Here is a 20,125-nt window from a genome sequence, read left to right on the forward strand (position 1 = left end):
CACCTTTTGCAAGCTAAGAAACTGTTGCAGGCTCCAGAAAACACTCATTTAATAGAAGAAAAACTGGCAGTGTTCAGAACTCACCCCCCAGACAAAACACGTATGCCCCCAAAACAAAACAGCCAAAAAAGCAGCCTCCCCAAATTATCAACACCTCAAAGCAAAGAAAAAGCAAACAAAAAACAAACCTCAATTTTTACAATAAAATGTTAACATTTTAGTGAGCGCTAAGAGGGGTGTCTAAGGGTGCAAAGGTGCCTATGGATGCCAGGCTGGGGCTCCTAGAACTAGAGTAAGCACAGTGAATACAGTGGGGCTTAGTTCTGAGTAAACAGGCAAAGGCTTCTGTTAGCCATTGTTTCTGTTGGGTATAAGGATGGGTAATGTATGAATGCACAACACAACCTTCACTTCCCCTGCCCCCCCCAACCATTCTCTCTGCTTCAGAAGCACCCTGGCCTGACTGCAGCTTGAAAAGAAAATATTTCTGAACAGAAAAAGCCCCATGTGCTCTCATTCATTAGGTTTCGTTTCTTCATTTGTCTTGCTTCAAAGAGAAGCAATGGGGCTTCTATTTGTGACAGCTGGTATGAAAGCGAATTTGGTCTGTTGCTGTTTATAATCTGTTCTGCATTTGTTCTATGCTGACTTTAAGTTCGAGTTTATTAATAGGCCACAGATCTTCACATTCCAAAAACAAAAGATTTGATTCCATACAAACGGGAAAAGAAATGGCAAAATACATTAAAGAAACCTACCACAACAGTACATTTTTCATTGCTTATATATATATATATATATAAGACAAGAACAATGCTTCTTAACAATTCTGTAAAATGTGTAGATGACACTATGGTTTGGAATACAAATTTTGCAACTGATTCAGTCGCATGAGATTGCACATCTGGGACCAGGAAGACTGCCCTCCAACTCAAAGGGCTGTACTTTGAAAGGAATGATCAAAGGGGTCAAGTAAGTCTGATTCTTTCATCTCTGTGAAAATTACACAATGGTGACACCTGTCAAATGCATGTGCAAACATTCACTACAATTTCTAACTCATCACTACCATATGAACAAACACAATTCTCATATAGAATACCCTATATTCGTTTCTGAAATGTGAAGTCCATGGGCTATTAATGTTGAACTCTACCCTGTCCTAGGGAGAAATGAAAAGTTACTGAAGTATTTGTCTACACAATTTTATTTTTCTTCCTTTCCCAACTTAAAATACCCTACAACTTGCTTGACGCCAGAGAAAGAGGGCTGCCCCTAGACGTTTTGCTGCCCGAGGCAAAGGACAAAATAGCGCCCTTCCATTCCACATATATAGTCCAGCTGGGTCAGCAGCTGAGTTACTTCAATATTATTGATGGGGCAGTGTCCTCCACCATACTTGGGGACAGCAGGCTACCTTAGGGGTCGCAGGAAATCTTGTTCAGGAAACTCAAGGGAATGGTGGGAGGCTACCATACCACCTTGCCATCCAGCATCTGCCACCTAATGGTAGGGCTGGCACTGAAAAGAAACATCTCTTTTGAGGTTTCTGTACAATGTTTGGGATAACCATACCTCAAGGGCAGAGATTGGGAACCTGTGGCCCTCCAGATATTGCTGGACTACAGTGTCCGCCATCTTTGACTGTTGGCCATGCAGGCTGGGGCTGATGGGAATCAACAGTCCAGCAACTTCTGGAGGGCCGCGGGTTCCCCATTCCTGCTTCACGGGAAGAGAGCTCCATGTACAAGAGTAGCCAAGAACCACTCTTCGTCTGTGAATGAACTGCAATAATCCTGACACACAAACATGCACCCTGCCCCAGCTCTCCTGCTTTTTCTTACCTGTGTGGCCCTTCTCACCTCCCAGGCACCACAATTTGGGATGAGGAATGACAATGCCACTTACCAAAGATGCTGAGGCTCATGGAGAGGCGGTACATCAATGCATCTGTGGTCCCTCCTTTGAGATGCACGGGCAGGCCGTTGTCCTCCTAGCAAGGGACAGGGTGTTAGTCTCATATTTAATCACTCATTTGTCCCTGAGTTCACTTCAACCCTCTGGTACATTTTATGCAATCAAGTTGTTCCTGTTGTTATTATTAAATGCGACCCAAAGCAACTCACAATGATAATAAAACACTAAAACCAATTGCAACAAATCAATCATTACATTTAAGAGACAACACACATCAGTAGAGATAAGAGGCAAGTCTTACAAAACCTGGCACACTAAAAGAGGCCACCAATAATCAAAGCCCTTCAGATTAAGGGCCAAATGCCCAGGTAAAAAAGGAAGGTTTTCCCCCGATGCCTAAAAATAGAAAACAACGGCGACAGACATGCCTCCTTGGGGAGAGCATTCCACAAACAGAGCCACCCCGAGAAGGCCCGTTCTCATGTTGCCACCCTCCACACCTCCCTTGGAGGAGGCACATGGAGAAGGGCTTCAGGTGAAGAACGGAGGGTTCAAGTCGGTTCAAGTTGCGAATCGGAGGTTCATATGGAAGAAGACAGTGGCTGTGCGCACACCATACATTTAAGGCACATGTCTTCCCTCAAAGAATCTTGGGAACTGTAGTTTGTCAAGGGTGCAGGGAATTATAGCTTTGCGCAGTTCCCAAGATTCTTTGGGGGAAGTCATGTGCTTGAAATATATGGTGTGTAGTATGCAGCCAGTGACTGGCCCAAGGTCACCCAACCCAGTGAGCTTCATGGCTGAGTGGGGATTTGAAACCTGGTCTCCCAGGCTCTAGTCCGACACTCTAACCATTATACCACATTGGTGTATTGAGAAGCATTTGGAAACACTTCCTAAAAATTTAATAGACATCTCCCCATAGTGGGGAAGACTGCGACCAGGTGAGCATTGTGCCTGCCCAGCCTGCTGTCCAGGTGCTGCTAATGGTTAATGGGCAACTTCAGAGCCCTTCTATAGCTCTGTCCATTCTTAGGGTCCTTTATCTTTAAAGTGGACTTGGAGCGGGCAGCCCTTCAAACTGAGGACTCCTCAAACAAGCCGTCCTCCAACAACCCTTCAGAGACAATGTCCTCTGAAAAGCAGGACAACACACAGTGGAGACTGGTGTCTCTGGTGTCAGAGGGGCAGTTTTAATCTGAACTTTCAAGGACCTATCCAATGTGCTGCCAGCGGATTCTCTGCTCCACTGACATCGGAGCCACCTGTCTCATGGGCCACTTGGCCACCCCAGAATGTCTTCCAGGCACTGTCCCTTCCCTCCTCCTCTGGCACTTCTAGCTGAGCACTGCAGTCACTGGGAGAACAGCTGTTCTCTGATGCAGCCACTTGCCTCACCTGGAAGAGCTTTTGGTATTCGGGGACTCTGTTTTTCATCTGCTGGGTAGTGGAGGTGGAGAAGAATCGGAGGGACCCAATGCGGGAAGTCTAGCGAAGGGAGGAAAAAGCAACAAAGCCACAATTGCATCATGAAGTCCCGCCTGTACATGCAATGTTTTCCAAGGACCTCTCTGAGCCTGACGCTCCACAAATTGTGGTGGTCCCTCTTCTCGGTGCCCAGGATTAATGCCTAAGGCTTCTTCCCACCGCAACATCACTGCACATTGAGAAGTCACTGCTGCACCCTCTGTATTTTGTGCTGATTTACTCTGCAACAGCCTGCCCTCCCCTGATTTAAAAGCCAAGAGAGTGATTGGTCTTTGAGATAGACTAGTAAAACTGAGTTGTCCCCAAATATGCCATCAACTGCTCAAAATGTACTCCTGCCCCTTCAGGGTATGCAGTGGTAGGCTGTGCATTGCATGGTGCCTTTGTGTTCATGTGTATGAAGGCACATGGATGTGCACTGGACAGAAGAGGCATCCCACCTCTCCATTCAGAAATCTAACTTAATCTAAAAATATCAGAAGAGCCTGGTTGCTGGATCAGGCCAGTGTCGCATCTATTCTCAGCATCCTGTTCTCACGAGGGATGGGCGAGAAATTTGATTCAGTTTGCATTCCAAGCCAAATCTATCAAGTCCCCACTTTCTGAAACAATATACCCAGCCATCCTTCGAAATTCCCACTTATCTGCATTTTGCAATGCAGTTTGTCAACCAAACAATGTTCACAACAATGCACATATTGGGGGAAAGAGTGCATAAAAATGAATATATGAGTGAAAATAACAGGCAGAAATGCATCATATGATGAGAATATCCTCCAAAAATGTGTACATTAGTCAAAATTGCCTACAAAGATGTGTTTATAGGGAGAAATCTATACTAACATGCTGGAGAATTTTCATGAGGATTTTTTTTTAATTGCAAATTGCTGCAGATATGTGGAGAACTGAATTTAAGATTTAAAAAGTGAGAAACTGAGAGAATGAAAATGGACAGATCTTTCTATTCCTAGTTCTCACGGAGGCTAACCTCTGGGAAGCCCCCAAGCAGGACCTGAGCACAAGAGCACTCTCCCCTCCTGTGGTTTCCAGCAACTGGCATTCGAAATTCCTCTGACTGTGGGGGCTAGAAGCCATTGATAGCCTTCTTCTTCCTGAATCTGCCTAATCCTCTTTTAAAGCCCTCCAAGTTGGCTTTCTAGAATGGCATGAAATTGTTCTGTCCTCCTGGGCAGAGAGAGAGTTGTCTAGAGTTTCCTCTTCAAAGGCAACACCCTCTCATCCTCAGTGCAAGTGATTACAGGTTAGGTATGGCATGACAGAATATGGACAAATCATTGTGACAAGAACATAGAACGGCAAACCCTTGGTCTCTCTAACTATTGTCTGCACTGACTATAAGTGGTTATCCAGAGCTTCAGGCAGAAAAGGGTTTTTCCCAGCCCTATATTGAAATGCCAGGGATTGACCCCGGGACGTTCTGCCTGCGAAACTGATGCTCTGTCACTGAGCTATAGCTGCCACTCAGCTCAGTAGTGTAGTGGCAAATTCAGAAGTACAGGGTCCCTTCATGATAGTCACAACCACAGACACCCTTTTTGCTCTTGGGTTGAGAATGAGATCCTTGCTAATGCCTTCTCCCACAAGAACAGACATCTCTAGGAGCCAATCAGCATGAAAGGGGGGAGTGTTAGCTACTGAAAAGAGTATTCTCAGTGGCTGATTCACCTCCTTTCACTCCAATCAGCTCCAATCAGCAGGAACGGACAAGGAAGCATATTAGAAGACTCTTCTCAGTGACTAACACACTCCCTTTTCATGCTGATTGGTTCGTAGGATGCTGGAGACATAGGGATCCTGCTGGGACCCCACTCCCAAAAAAGTAGTGGGACTAACACCACCCCCAAGAAGACCCTAAACAATGTCACCCCTGGCTCAACCTCAGTTCCTCTTTTGTAGTGGGCACTGGGGATGTATGAATAATTGTGACCTACCTCATAGGGTTGCTGTAAAGGTGAACAAAATTAAGGTTTGCAATGAAATCTCAACGTTCTGTATCAATTATAGTTAATTGTAAGCTCAGGTACACACAGATTAGGTTTAACCAGCTGCAGCTACAGTGATTTTTTGAACTTCTGCTTTCTCAGAGGTTCTGATCTAAAAGTACATGTTTGGGGGTTTTTTTGCCCCTGGGGGACCTAAAAGCACAAGTGAAACCTGAGTCTAGTCACCATCTGTTCCTCCTTTCCTAACCCACTCCTATAGCCTAGGCCAGCTTTTGCCAACCTGGTGCCCTCCAGATGCTTTGGACTACAACTCCTATCAGCCCTAGCCAGCATGGTTGCATGAAGAAGCTGGTGGAGCTGTAGTCCAAAGCATCTGGAGGGCACCAGGGTGGCAAAGGCTGGCCTGGGCTAAATCTAGGTTTATTCCAACTCCTCCAAAATATTCTGAAAGCACAGCATTACCCATTTCCTCAGTGAATGAAGCAGCAGGTGATGTGCACAGGACATGCATCTTATGCTGCCCTTCACTTTGTGTCCTTTCATGTGCAAAGAGCATGTTCTGATTGCTAGCCAACTTATGCATGTGCTTATGTCAAATCATTGCCCAATAATGGAATTATGTCTGTGTTTTCCACATTTATATCTCAGCCGAAGGCCACATACATGATTCTTCCTCCCCCTCCCCCCAGTTTATCATCATAACAACCCTGTGTGGTCATTTAGACTAAGAGATGGTGACTGGCCCAAGGTCACCCAGTGAACTTCGCTGCCAATTGCAGATTTGGACCTGGGTTTCCCTAGTCCAGCGTCCTAACCCATGAGTGAACCAGGTGCCTTCCAGATCTTTTGGACTACAGCTCTCATTGGGTGTGCAGTTCTTGTTGTCTTAAGCATGGGCTGATGGGAGTTGTAGTCCAAAACATTTAAAGGGCGCCAGGTTGGGGAAGGCTTCTCTAACCACCACTATAAAACACTGGGCTTTCGTCACAGTGGATGACTGGTGGCTGATGACTTCCGTGGGGGAAAGGATTGCGTTTGAGGTATTTTGGGGTGATACAGAAGTTCCATCTGTGATTCTTGACTCTGATGGCTCTTTCACACATGCGTCACCCCCATGGTGTCAACTTATCTATGCCTCAGGGAAACTGGCCTCACAAGTTTGTTAGCCCATGTGTGCTGAACTGTGAAGCTGTGAACATCTTACTAATTTGAGAGTTTATGAGCGAGAGGTCAGAATGCATGGGGTTTTTTTTATGCATGCCTTTTTTATAATGAAAATGTACTAAGTCAGTGGGGCTCTTTCCTCCAAAATCTGGCGTGAATGTCCTACCACTTGGCGAAGAGGAATCACTCCCGGTTCCTTGACTGTTTGATCCAGCAATTCCTGGAGAGGGGGATGTCGATGATTTAGGAGTAGAGCCAGGGTTAAACCGTATGCTTGTCCTTCATTCCATGCATCTGACACAGTAGGTTGTACCCAACAGAAGCATTTGCCACAATATATCTGTTACTTTTTTATGGGGGGACTGTACAACAAACTATCACAGCTAATCACCGGCACTGTGGTTTTGTTAGTATATTGTTTTGTTAGTATATAGTATATTGTTAGTATATGGGCCTGCCAGCAAATGATTAATTAGAATGCCTGTTTGCTCAACTGCTGGAAGTTAGAAACTAAGAAGCAAGCAACAGAGACTGCACTCACCCCCAGTGGGGCAGGCAGCAGAGTTAGCAATTTGCTTTTAGAAGGGAGGCATGAGCATGGAGGGGAGAGGTCTTTACCAGGAGAGATTTCATTCTCTTTAGCCTGGGCTCTGTCGCCTTCTTCTTCTTCTTCTGTCTCCCTCACTCGTATCTCTGTCTCTGTCGACCTCCAGCTGGGCTTACAAGGTCACTGCCTCACCAGGAGCCAGAGGAGAGTGGGAGACTGGGTGGTGTTTTTTTTCTTGTCCGGCTGCCAGAAGTAAGGGCCGCAGAGGAGTTCAAACTTCAGACTGAAACGCAGACTGAAAGGACAGATGAAAGGGCCCAGAGAGGAAAAGGAGCGTCGGATTTAGGGGTGGATGAATCTGGGTTTTCTGAGTGTCTTCATTGTCTGGTCTTCAGTTCTCCCCATTTCTGCTGCAATTTGCAATTAAAAAAACACAAACAGATTCTCATGAAAATTCATCAGCATTATAGTACATCAGCACTGCCTCTCCGCCTAACCTACCTTACAGGGTTGTTGCGGGGATTCAGTGAGGAAGGGGAGAACCATGCCTGCCACCTTGAGCTCCTTGGAGAAAAGGTGAGATATAAATGCAGTAATTGAAAAATAATAAAATAAAATAGTATGAATTTCTCCTAATAAACATATATCTGTATTCATTTTTGAGTACTATACACATTTTTGCAAGCAATTTTATTTAATATGATACAATTTTGTATGTTATTTTCACTTATGTGCATTTAATGCACATTTTCTCCTAACAATGCATTTTTACATATTGGTTAGAGAACTCCATTGCAAAATTTGGAGAAGGGCGCATTTTGAAGGATTCCTATGTTTCAGTTTGCATATTGGTTTGAGAAGTGCAAATTCAATAGTTTCTCATAAAAATGAAAACAAACTGACATTTCTCCTCCACCCCTAGCAGCGGTATCTTTAAATTGAACCATATTCTGGGGTCAGGTTATCCTTTATTTATTAATTTATTTATTATTTGATTTATATCCCGCCCTTCCTCCCAGCAGGAGCCCTTATCCTTTGCCCATAAGCTGCAGTTTCTCATTTGCTGGTACTTTCATGCAAAGATGAGGACATGCAAATAGACATACACACACAGCGGCCCGCCCACCCTTATTCTGCCTTGCCTGTAAAAACCTTCCGGGGCCCAGATAATATTGTTTCACATTCCTGCTTCATGAGGAGTTTAGATTAGGGATGGCAGAGAATTCTGACGAAAACAGAAACTGGAGTGGAAATTGCCAATGTTTGCTTATTTGTTCCATGTCCAGGACAGAAATCAATCCAGCAAATGCTGTCGGTCTTTGCTGCTGTTGGTGTTTCAATCCACAAACAATATGTAATTGATTAAGCCCCCACCCTCTCTGCACTGCATTTCCTTTGCACTGAAATTAATTGAGTGCAATAGCATAACAACAATGTTAACTCACATAATTTAGGTAATTTATTAAGTAAATTACAGATGTTGCATAATTTTGCTGCAAAGGACAGCATGTTGAATAATGTCAGTTTTGGTTGAAGATAAACTGTGTCAGAACGGAAGCAGTGCTACGTGAGAAGAGTGCAAGGCAGAACGGAAAAACAATGTCTTCTTGCATTTTTCATTCAGTGGGACATTTTACAACAAGGCCAGCGCTTGGGATATCGTCCCTAATGCGTTTTATATGGCTCCCAGCAGTCCTGTCAAATACACTTTCAGCTTTTAAAAACAAATGTAGTCTCTGTTTTTTGTACATTATTGTCACCTTGACAATAGTAAGAGACACAGGGATATCATGTCCCTTGTTTCCCGCCTCCCACTATCCCCTCATCCCACTTCCCCAATCCACATTTCTGCTCTGTGTTAATGAAAAAGGAAAACAGAACATTAGTATTATCAATAATAAAAAAACAGAAACCTCTTGCCCTCAGAGTACCATACAAGCTGCTCCTTGCTGTGTTATCCTTACAGTAACCTTGTGAGGTAGGCCTGGTAACTGGTCGACCATCTCCCAGTGAATTTCATGGCTGAGTGGCGGATCTGAACCCAGTTCTTTTTGCTTCTGTTCTGACACTGTAATCCAGGTGTGGGGAGTCTTTGGGCCTCCAGATGTTACTGAACTACAATTCCCATCAGCTCCAGCAAGCATGGCCAAAGGCCAGGAATGACGGGAGTTGTAGTTCAGCAATAGCTGGAGGGCCAAAGGTTCCGCACACCTGCTCTAATCATTTTATAATGCTGGCTTTGATACTACATTATATTCTCTTTTTCATTTTATCTGTTAATATACATATTCCTGAGCATGTGGTCTTACCTGGCAGTCTGAGGTGGAGTAGGCTTGTTCTCTCAGAGGGCAGGACTAGAACTTGTGGTGAAAATGACAGGGAAGCAGATGGGCGGTCAGTTTGGAGCCAGCCATCGCCATGGGGCCTACCCTAGTTGGGGGCTACACAGACATGACCATTCTCCTGCCTGGGGAAGTGAAAATATTTGAACAGCATGTGTTTTTTAACTTGCCTATTGGTTTTATGGGTTTTAATTTGGTATGGTTTAAATCTGTGTACTTGTTTTTAATGTTTTTAATTGTTGCAAACTGCCCAGAGAGCTTTGGCTATGGGGCGGTATTTAAATGCAATAAATAAATACATACATTCATAAATAAACATTAGGCGAAATTTGCAGTTAAGAGCTGTGCTATGATGACAGACATTGGCCATCCCTGTTTTGCAGAGCCGGTTGCCTGAAATGGCCTGCCAGCGAGATCCATCCCCAAAGGGCAGCACTGTTCCCCTCACATCTTCCTTTCCCAGTAGGTTGGCAACCTGATGAGAGCAATGGTGAGCTTCTGAGGGGCTAGGTTTGGTCCCTGCCGGGATAGACAGTGGCTAATCTGCGCAGGAGAGTTTTGCTTCCTTCCCATTCTACTTGCTGTAGAATTCTGTGAAACTCTAAAGTTTGCATCTGCCTACAGTGGCCCAAGTCTGTCCAATTAAAAACGATCGTTCTGCTGAGGATCCGGGACTCCACGAGAAGGCTGTGATGCAGCTGATTGTTTGCTTCTCCTGCCACACAGAGAAGTGAAACCAGTTCTGTCCTTCTAGTTTTATTAACCCCATTCGGTGTTTGTCTCTACCACAGAACGGACGACATCATGTCAGGCACGTGTGTCGCTGCTGTGTAAGCCAGCCCTGCACAGCTTAGGAATAAAGGAAGATGAGCCAAGTCATTGATCCATCTAGCTCAGTAGATTGACAGCGGCTCTTTCCAAGCCTAGAGATGTCAGGTGTTGAACCTGGGGCCTCCTGCATGCCAAGAGATGCTCAGCCACTGAGCCACAGCTCCTTGATGATTGAGAAAAAACTAACCAAATGCATGCCACCACCTTGGCAGAAGCTGGCACATCAGAGCTTGGCAAAGTTCCTTTTTTGAACTACAACTCCCATCATCCCCAGCCAGCATGGCCACTGGATTGGGCTGATGGGAGTTGTAGTTCAAAAAAGGAACTTTGCCAAGCTCTGATCCCACTGCCCTGTTTTTGCAGCCACGTGGGGTTTACTGAGCCCCTGGAGAGCTGCTATGCCCAGGGTTGCAAGTGGACGGATGGCTGTTTCTTCTTTTCCTTTTCTTTATTGATGCGCTCTGTTTTGCTTGCAGGTATGTTGGTGAATTCAGCCAGCCTGGGCTTCTTCTGCGCAGGTTTTTTCTGGATGCTGGCTAGTCCTGAGGATCTCTGGCGGCAGCAGGCCAAGGTGGAGAACTCCAGGTAGGTGGAACTTCATTCAAGGACAAGAGAGGACGGGCGGAAGGCAGGAGAAACAGATTTGTCAACGTTCATTCCCTGCATTCGAGGCAGGCTGGAGTGGAGGAGATATGCGGTTTGCATTTTAAAGGGAACTTATCTAATCTACACTTGCCCATGTGATAGGCAAACCGAAACACAGGCATCCTTTGAAATTTGCACTTTTCTGAATTTTGTGATGCAGTTCTCCAGCCAAATAATGTGTACAAAATGTGTATATTAGGGGAAGGCGTGCATAAAAATGCATATATTAGTGACAGGGGCATATAAAGATACATCATAGTAGGGAACAACTGCTTGCAAAAATGTGCATATTAGGGTAAATGTACACTAAAATGCTGATGAATTCTTAGGACTTTTTAAAAAACAAATTGGAAACTGGTGCAGAAATGTGGAGAGCTGAATTTAGGACTGAAAAAAAAACTGAGAGAAATGGAAATGAACAGATTTGTTCCTCCCTAATTACAGGTATTGTCCTTGGGACTGCATGAGATTTGTCCAGATGTGGCCCGGCTCATTCTGCGTGGTGAGTGAGAGATTCTGATTTGGGGACCCTTCCCTTCGGGACATTAAACCTCTGCGTGCTAAATAAAACGGCTGTGCAGCAACTGCAATAGATGAAATGATTATAAAGCAGGGACGGGTGATGGGGGTGGTCCTCCAGACATTGCTGGACTCCAACTCCCATCAGCCCCTAGCCAACATGCCCAGGGGTCAGGGGTGGTGGCAGCCGGGCCCCAAAAACATCTGGAGGGTCACAGGTTCAGGAGCAAGAGAACTATAAGAGGAAAAGATCCAATAGAGGAGAAACAGGTGACAGTTTGAACTGAGTGGAGAACTCAGATCTTGCGCTATTTATTAGGTATCCACAGGAGTCACGTACTTTTCTCAGGGCACATACATACTACAAACTTAACACTGTTTTAAAATTGATTTAACTCTTATGATAATCCAAGGAATCTTTGGAATGGTATTCTGTGTCTTTGTGTGCATGTGTGTGTGTGTTTTAGGGGTCCCAGATGCTCTGTTAGAGCTCCACCACAGAACGATTTAATCGTCATCTGTACGACACCATCAGTGCACAAGCTCCTTATCAAGTTACATGAGCAACACAGAGATGAGGTCACGGCCCCCAGGAAGCTGAGAGTCTAAAAATAGATAGTGGGGAAATGATACAGGGAGTGCAAAACTGCAGTTTCCAGAGCCCCCTGGGGGCAAAACTCACAATTCCCAGATATCCTTGGGGGCAAAAGGTTTGAATCCCAGAATTGCCCAAGTTTCTTGGGGACAAAAGTATAACATTCAGAGTTCTTGTGTGTGTGTGTGTGTGTATCCAATTATAAACCAGTTTAGGTTCTTAGTGTAGACATGCCCTGCCTGAGTTGAACAATATGGGGATGGATACAGAGGATTCGAGGCTGATTAATTAATCAAGGAATGTATTTGGGGTGAATCAGGGCATAGTGGAAATGACAGGTACAGCGAGGCTTGAACTATTTAAGGAACAAGGTGTGTGGCTAACGCTGGATCCCATTTTCCCTTTTGTGATTTATTTGGAGGCTCTAGAAAGGAGGTTTGAGTGTGTCCTGCCGAAGGATGCAAACAGCTGGACCATTCATGGATTATGGTGAGACGATCTCATTTGGACTGGTTTGGGAGACATGCCTTCACTACAAATTTGAACCTGTTTCCATTTTGTTTGAACTGGATAATGTTCAAATTGCCGATTTTCTTGCCTAGAATTCCATCAGGCCTTTTTGCAGCTTAGCAGAGCACACTAAGAGCCAGCGTGGCATAGCAATTATCATAGAATTGTAGAGTTGGAAGGGGACCATAAGGCCATCAAGTCCAACTCCTGGATCAGTGCAGGAATCCAAATGCATTAGAGTGTTGAACCAGGATCTGGGAGACCAGGGTTCAAATCTCCACTCAGTTGTGAAGCCCACTGGGTGACCTTGGACCAGTCACTGTCTCTCACCCAACCTACCTCGCAGGGTTGTCATATGAGCATAAAGTGGGGAGTGGGGGAATCACGTTTGCCACCTCGAGCTCCTTGAGGGAAAAGGTGGAGTATAAATTCAATAAAACTAACAAATATCTCTCTTAGGCTTTGCATCCAAAAGTGAACACATTTCTATTCCCCTCACGTGACCGGCTAGCCTGCGGCCTTCTGGGCTTGCCTCTTAAAGAGGCAGTACAAAACAAGGAAGACTTTGGAACTGTCGTTCCGTGGCGTATCCTTCAGCCTCCTTCACCTGCTTTCCTTGCCCCTTAAATCCACAGGCCCAGCTACGTCAGGGATTGTTGCTCGTACTGGCACCTCTTCCCCTCTGACCTGGTGGTAAGTAGGACCTTTTTGCTCCAAAGTTCTCTCCAGAGACCTAGGACAGCCACTCTACTCTTCTACAGTTACGTGGGCACTCTTTTTCCTGCTGCTGATTGCAGGATGAAGTACATGGCATGAGGGCATTGGGATAGGATAGGGCTTTTTCAGTGGTGGCTCCTTGCATCTGGCACAGTCTCCCTATTGAGGTGTATCTGGCCTCATCTCTTTATAGCTTCAGGCGGTTGGTCAAGAAGATGTGTTTTTTTTCAGAAGGCATTTGGAGGAGAGGTACCCTGATTGCAGCTGTTATTAGTAATTGTAATTGAGTGATAGGTTTTTGTGCATTTTTAATGTGTTTTTAATAATGTATTTTTTTAATCAACTTGTTTTGACTGTAAATTGCCCTGTGGGCTGTGCAAAGGGTGGTCTATTCATTATGTTTTCTAGTGGTTAAAGGGCATGGGATCCCTTTGTCTATGATCTGGTTTGCATCACATGGCAAGCCAAACTATGGTTTATTGTGAGGCACCTGCATTTGCTTTCCCCTGCTCATTTTTCACTGCCACACTGCTCTAAACCAAGGTTTGACTCAGCATGTCTTCTGCACTGGGACTTGTGGTGAAGAACTCTCCTCACCAACCAAGAGCTGCAGGCAAGAACAAACCTCAAGAACAGCCAAGAACAGCTCGTAGTTAGTGAGGAGAGAAATTAACCACAAGTCCTTGTTTGGACAACACAGTAAGGCAATCCTTGGCTCAGCTCAGCATAACAAGGACGGAGAAGGAACAAAGTGGCTGTGCAACCTTTCTCCGGGACCTCACATGTTCATGCAGTCTTGGTAAACCCTGGGTTGGCTTACTGTGTTGTGTGAACCAGACCAATCTCAAGTACAAATCCCCTTCACCATATTACGCAGCCAGGTTGGCCCAAGACGTTTTGTTCCTTGAGGCTACAGACAAGATGGTGCTCCTTCCCACATCTAGAAGCTGATCAGATCAGATCTGATTTTAGCTCTGGTGACAGAACAGCGTCTTCCTGAGGGCAGCAGCATATCTTAGGGGGTGCAGGGCACGGTGTGTGACCCATATAGCTTTGCCCCCCAGCATTTTGCTGTTGCTCCCCAGCATCTGCCACGTGAGGTGATTGCCTTACTCTGTCTCATGATAGGGCCAGCCCTAGATGAAGCGCTTGTGATGATGGGATTTACTCCATTTCCTTGTTTCCCTCTCCTTCCTGCAGGACTTGATGTCTGAACTGGACAGACACTGGCCAACCTTCACCAACATAAGCAACTTCCAGTTCTGGTAACTCCTGGCGGTACAGGCTGGGGGGGGGTTAATTAGAGAGGGGGTGGAAGAAGGGGAGAAGGGGGGAGGAGAAGGACTGGCTTGTGGTGAGGATGCAACCTTTAGCGGATCAATAAATTGGATGAAACAATTAAAATCCTTTTTTAAGTTGACTGAACAGGCATTACTGGGCAACACTTCTTTTTTAAAAAGCTTAATTATTTTTTACTTCTAGCATCACTGCCTCATTTGCCCTTTGCTCTTACCCAGGAGAGGGTGTCTCTTCATAGAGGCATGCTGTGAGATAGACACCATCATAAAAACAAAGAAAGTGTCTTTCTTTGTTCAAATAATTGCTTACGTTATGTGCAAATTAGGGATGGAAGAACCTGTCAGATTTGGTTCTCTCAGTTTCTCATTTTTCAAACCTGAAATTCGGTTCTCCACATTTCTGCAGCAAGTTGCAAGTTGTTATTTAAATAAATTCTCGTGAACATTCTCCAGCGTTGTAGTGCATATTTCTCCTATTAAACACATTTTTGTATACAGTTCTGAGGAATATACACTTTTTTTGCAAGTAATTTACCTTAATATAATGCATTGTTGTACGATATTTTCACTAATGTCATTTTTATGCACTCTTTCCCCTAATATATTTATTTTTTGTAAACGTTGGTTGGTTGGAGAACTGCGTCGCAAAATTTGGATAAGTGAGGATTTCAAAGGATGGCTGCATTTCGGTTCTGAAATTGTTTCAGAAAGTGCAAATGTGATAAATTTGGCTTTAAATGTGGACCAAATCAAATTTCTACCACATCCCTAATGCAAATCTAGGCAGAATCAATCAGTCCCACTGGGATATCAGTAGCTAACCTGGTACCAACCTGGTGCCTTTCAGATGTTTTGGACTACAACTCCCATCAGCCCTGGTCAGCACTGTTGGAGGACACCAGACTAAGGAAGGTTGGGATACAGAGATGCTGTATGATTGGTAATGGTTTTTCTTCTCTCCCCCACCCAGGGAGAAAGAATGGCAGAAACATGGGACTTGTGCCAGCTGTATTGAAACCCTGAACTCTCCCAATAAATACTTCCAAGCTGCCCTCATCCTGCAGACCAAATATAATATTGACGGGTGAGCTGAGGAACATGGCGCCATGCAGTAGCCATGATGGTAGTGTGATATACAGCCGTGCATGAAGCCAGTGAAAATTTGGAGGCAGAATTTGGATTGCAATGAACAATTGTGCAACATTACAGATTTGGAAGGATGCTGAGTCTCAGCCTTTGATGGGGACTCTGGGATTTCACCTGGGAATCCCATGGGGTGTGAAGCTGGGATGAGATACTCAGGACTGTGAGCGCTTAGGCCACAGAGCCCTCTTCAGGCGCCAGAGGGAATAGCAATGTGCAATATGAGCCTCTCTGACTGGATGAGGAAAAACCAGTACTGGGATCTTGGCCTTCTATCATTGGCTGGTCCACAGACCAGTATCTTCCCTGCCTGCTGTGTTTATATTTTATTGACAACATTTCTATACTGCTCATTAGCAACTTTTCTACCTCAAGACCTGACGTTATGAAACTGACTGTAGGGATCATGGGCTGCAGAATGTACCCTCTGGGTTTAGATTTGGGTGTGACTGTCCATGCAGCACCTTGCACAGTTAAATTGATCTCCCCTATCTAATGAATATTATTTTGTCTCACCAGGTCTATTTTGAGGTGGGTTTCTCTATGGTAAAATAAGGAACTGAGCTGAAGAGAGGGGTGCATCTGCATCTGGGAGACCTGGGTTCAAATTTGTACCGCTGCCATAGATGCACTCCAGTCACTGCCTCTCAGCCTCAGTTTCCTTATCTGTAAAATGGGAATTAATAGTGGCACAATGAAATAGGAACAGCTAAAAAAGACCTAGTACTGAACTTTAAAAAAAGAGAGAGAGGCAGGGATCAAATCATGCCCTGCGTTCTGGAAGCCATCTGCCTCCTAATTCTTGATGTGTGAGGATGGGAGGTGGCTACTTGCTATGGTACAAATGTTTGCCTTATTTTCACATGTTCAAAGTCTGTGATCCCTGATGTGGGAAATGGGTTTAAAGCCTGGATTTGCAAGGTCCAGGTCTGACACCAGTCTCACATATACGCTTACATTTGCTCTGTCTTTCCTCTACCTAGATTATATTGTTTTACTCTCCCTTTTCCATGCAGGGCCTTTCAAAGAGCTGCCATCGTCCCATCTTGCAGCAGGAGCTACCAGGTACCTATTCTTCCTCTCCTATACCAGGATAGGTTTCCTTGCAGATCTGGGAAATTGGGGAGGAGGGATGGAGTATAGAGGCCAGGCATAAAACAACTTTGTCCTTATTAAAAATTTCCCTTATTGCAGTTGGGGAAGGGCTGTAGCTCAGTAGCAGAGCATCTCAGAGCTCTTTCAACAAGCCTTTTAAGTAGAGACTTTATCCCAGTCTGCTTCTGTGTTGGAAACTGCTTTTTAATATGTTTTTAAAGTTTTTTTAAAAAAGATGTTTTTAAAGCTTTTTTTAAAGCTTTTTTAAAAGATGTTTTGTTTTAATATGTTTTTAAGGATGCTATGTAAAAATTTGGTTGGTTGGTGTTCTTAGCTGCAAATGGGATCTTTTGACCCTTGCCCTTGGAATCTGAAGCCTTGTCTGCCTCTTAACTGTAGTTCTCTGCCCTGCCCCTCCTGCAATTCTTTTTCCTCAGCTCAGCACCTTTGTGACAGTGCTGCAGCCCACCCTGGGAGACCAATATGAACTGCAGTGTGTGACTGATGCTCAGGTGGGTTACCCCCCCCCTCCCAGAGAAGAGAGCTCATCTCTGGGCTCCCATCTTGTACGCTTGTTCTCCCATCGTTTTTTTTTTCCATTTTGCTGCAGGGACGTCAAATTTTGGTGCAAATCAAGGTTTCGCTTTATAGCAATTTCTCCACCGGCTGCTCCTCAGACCTCTATGACATCTCCCCTTACAAGCCCTGCAGTGCCGAGAGGAAGGTTTTTTATTTCCCTCCTAATCAGGAGAATCCACGTAATCCCTGTCCTTGATCTGAGGCCGGCAGAGGTGCGAATCCTGCAAGAAGGAGAGGTTATAGGGAGCCAAAATAAAATGTTTAGAAACCACCGCTTGCTTTGATGTGTGTTGTTTCAGTAGAATTTCCGAGCCCTGCCATTAGGTAAGGTGATCAGACCCCTTCAGCTGATGGATTAGAGGGAACCAGGCCAGCAGCTTATCACTTATTTTGTTAATTAACACCACTCCTAGTCAGAGTAGACCCACTGAAGGTAATGGATGTAACTTAGTTTCATTAATTTCAATGCATCTGCTTCGAGTAGGACTTAGTTAAATACAATCCTTTATTTTTACCAAGACCTCAGCATTCAAAATGGGCATCTCTGTGAATGCACTACATAAAATTCATTATGAAAGTGCTTTCCCCATACATGTACGATTATCTTCCAAACCTTCCTGGGGAAACTGATCGTTTATAGTGCATTCCTATGTATGTCTCCTCAGAAGTAAGTCTCATTGAATTTAATGGGGTTTACTCCACATACCCGAGCACAAGATTGCAACTTTATCGCTACATCCCCAAATCAAACGAATGTAAATCAAGAAAACGGAACATTTTTATCATTAAAAACAGCTGACTTTCAGAGATCCAGGCATCCAGGACAAACAAAAACCTCAATGCTTCAAATGGGTGGATTCACACAGCCTCCTTCCTGGCAACATAAATTTGACTAAGTTTTGTTTTTAAGGCACAACTTTATGCCTCAATGCATGTGGTGAATATTGTAAGAATATGGGCCAATTCAGTGCTGGGAATATGAGCCAATTCTGTGAATGTGGTGCAGTGGCCAGAGTGTGTGAATGCCAGACTGGGGAAAACCCACGTTTAAATCCCTACTCAGCCACAAGGCTTGCTGCGTGACCTTGGGCCAGTCACTTTTTATCAGCCTACCCCACCTCACAGGGTTGTTGGAAGGAGGAAAAATAGGGGGAAATTAATGTATGCTTCCCAGAGCACCTTAGAATAAGTCTAAAATACCTCCCTGTATCCAACTGTGTTCTACTCAGAGAAAACCCATTAAAATTAATGGGCCTTAATCTGTCATGTTCATTAATTTCAATGGGTCCGCTCTGAATAGGACTAACATTGGATACAACCCATAATTAATAATGTTCAGTTGCCATAAGTGTGTCTCCTTTTGAGATAGAAAGTACTATAATGTAATAAGTATAGGTAGAGTATTGGACTAGGACCCGGAAGACCAGGATTCAAATTTCCACTCAACCATGAAGCTTGCTGCAGCGTGACCTTGGTGCAGTGACAGTCTCCCAGCCTAACCTACCTCGCAGGATTGTTGTGAAGATAGTGGTTGGGCTGAGAATGAAATGGAGAGTTGGGGGGGGGGCAAAGATAACCATGTACGGAACCTTGAAGTTCTTGGAGAAAAGGTGGGATATAACTGTAATAATAAATAAATAAATGTTCCACAATACCAGTTTCACAGAAGTATAATTTATTTAAGCAAGCTCACTTTACAAAAAATCTGTTTAATGTAAGCTCTCTCAAGGTGGCAAATCCACAGGTTCCACAACTGAATATTTCATGGCTGTTGGGCTAAATACGTGATCCCCCCCTTTTAACACTGTGTTGCAGTGATCAAAGTATTCTAACTAGCTGTTGTTATTTTGTTATTACCCCCTTTACCCTAAGCCACAGCAATTTAAAAATACAACATTAAATAATAATAATAATAATAATAATAATAATAAAATTTGATTTGTTAGTCGCCCATCTGTCCGACTCAACGGACACTCTGGGCGACGTACAACAGTTCAAATACAATAAAACAATATACAATCAACAAATCACAACAGCAACATCAATTTATCTAAAACCATCTTTCAATTAATACACCATAAAACTAGTCCACCCCAGAAACCCCATAGGCCTGCCTGAATAGCCAGGTCTTTAAGGCTCGGCGAAAACCTATCAGGGAGGGAGCATGTCGGAGGTCAAAAGGAAGCGAGTTCCAGAGGGTGGGGGCCACGATCGAAAAAGCCCTCTCTCTGGTCCGCACCAGCCTAGCTGTTTTCACCGGTGGGACCGACAGAAGGTCTTGTGAGGCTGATCTTGTTTGGCGGCATAATTGGTGATACTGGAGGCGTTCCTTCAGATAAACTGGGCCGAAACCGTATAGGGTTTTAAAGGTCAGCACCAACACCTTGAATTGGGCCCGGTAGACAACTGGTAACCAGTGTAGATCTACCAACACTGGGGTGATATGATCCCAGCGACGGCTCTGCTTTATCAAGCGTGCCGCCGCATTCTGTACCAGCTGCAATTTCCAGACCATTTTCAGGGGTAACCCCACGCAGAGCGCATTATAGTAGTCTAAACGAGAGGAGACCAGGGCATGTATCACTCGTGGGAGCAGATGTACAGGAAGGTAGGGTCGCAGCCTCTGTATCAGATGTAGTTGATACCAAGCTGCCCGGCTCACTGCCGAGACCTGAGCCTCCATGGACAGCTGGGAGTCAAGAATGACCCCTAGGCTGTGAACCTGGTCCTTCAGGGGTAATTTCACCCCATTGAGCACCAAGTTTAAATCT

At 44.6% G+C, this 20,125-nt stretch overlaps 2 protein-coding genes across 6 annotated transcripts in view; one reads left to right on the forward strand and one right to left on the reverse strand.

Moving 5' to 3' along the window:
* The window catches only part of LOC133370382 (cytochrome c oxidase subunit 7A2, mitochondrial-like), a 10,878-nt gene extending 3,582 nt beyond the window's left edge, over positions 1-7,296 (reverse strand). The window contains exons 1-3 of the mRNA XM_061596620.1: positions 7,152-7,296; positions 3,316-3,405; positions 1,909-1,993 (exon numbers count right to left, since the gene is read on the reverse strand). Coding sequence (XP_061452604.1) covers positions 1,909-1,993; positions 3,316-3,405; positions 7,152-7,166 — 190 coding nt within the window. The 5' untranslated portion in view covers positions 7,167-7,296. The remainder of the gene's footprint in view (positions 1-1,908; positions 1,994-3,315; positions 3,406-7,151) is intronic.
* LOC133370380 (ribonuclease Oy-like) lies at positions 6,533-17,618 on the forward strand. 5 transcript variants are annotated; one of them, XM_061596613.1, is made up of 12 exons: positions 6,533-6,598; positions 7,589-7,656; positions 9,806-9,912; positions 10,730-10,838; positions 11,343-11,400; positions 12,434-12,501; positions 13,158-13,215; positions 14,440-14,504; positions 15,508-15,621; positions 16,697-16,745; positions 17,213-17,287; positions 17,386-17,618. In XM_061596613.1, exons 2-12 carry the CDS (start codon positions 7,625-7,627, stop codon positions 17,548-17,550), a joined length of 900 nt encoding a protein of 299 aa, XP_061452597.1. In that variant the 5' UTR covers positions 6,533-6,598; positions 7,589-7,624; the 3' UTR covers positions 17,551-17,618. The 5 variants fall into 5 exon arrangements, with proteins under 5 accessions (XP_061452597.1, XP_061452598.1, XP_061452596.1 ...); XM_061596614.1 differs by lacking the exon at positions 7,589-7,656 and having other exon boundaries at positions 6,538-6,598; XM_061596612.1 differs by lacking the exon at positions 6,533-6,598 and having other exon boundaries at positions 7,006-7,656.
* Positions 17,619-20,125: the final 2,507 nt, after the last annotated feature.

The sequence above is a fragment of the Rhineura floridana genome, chromosome 15, assembly GCF_030035675.1.
Source record: "Rhineura floridana isolate rRhiFlo1 chromosome 15, rRhiFlo1.hap2, whole genome shotgun sequence".
Classification (NCBI taxonomy): Eukaryota; Metazoa; Chordata; class Lepidosauria; order Squamata; family Rhineuridae; genus Rhineura; species Rhineura floridana.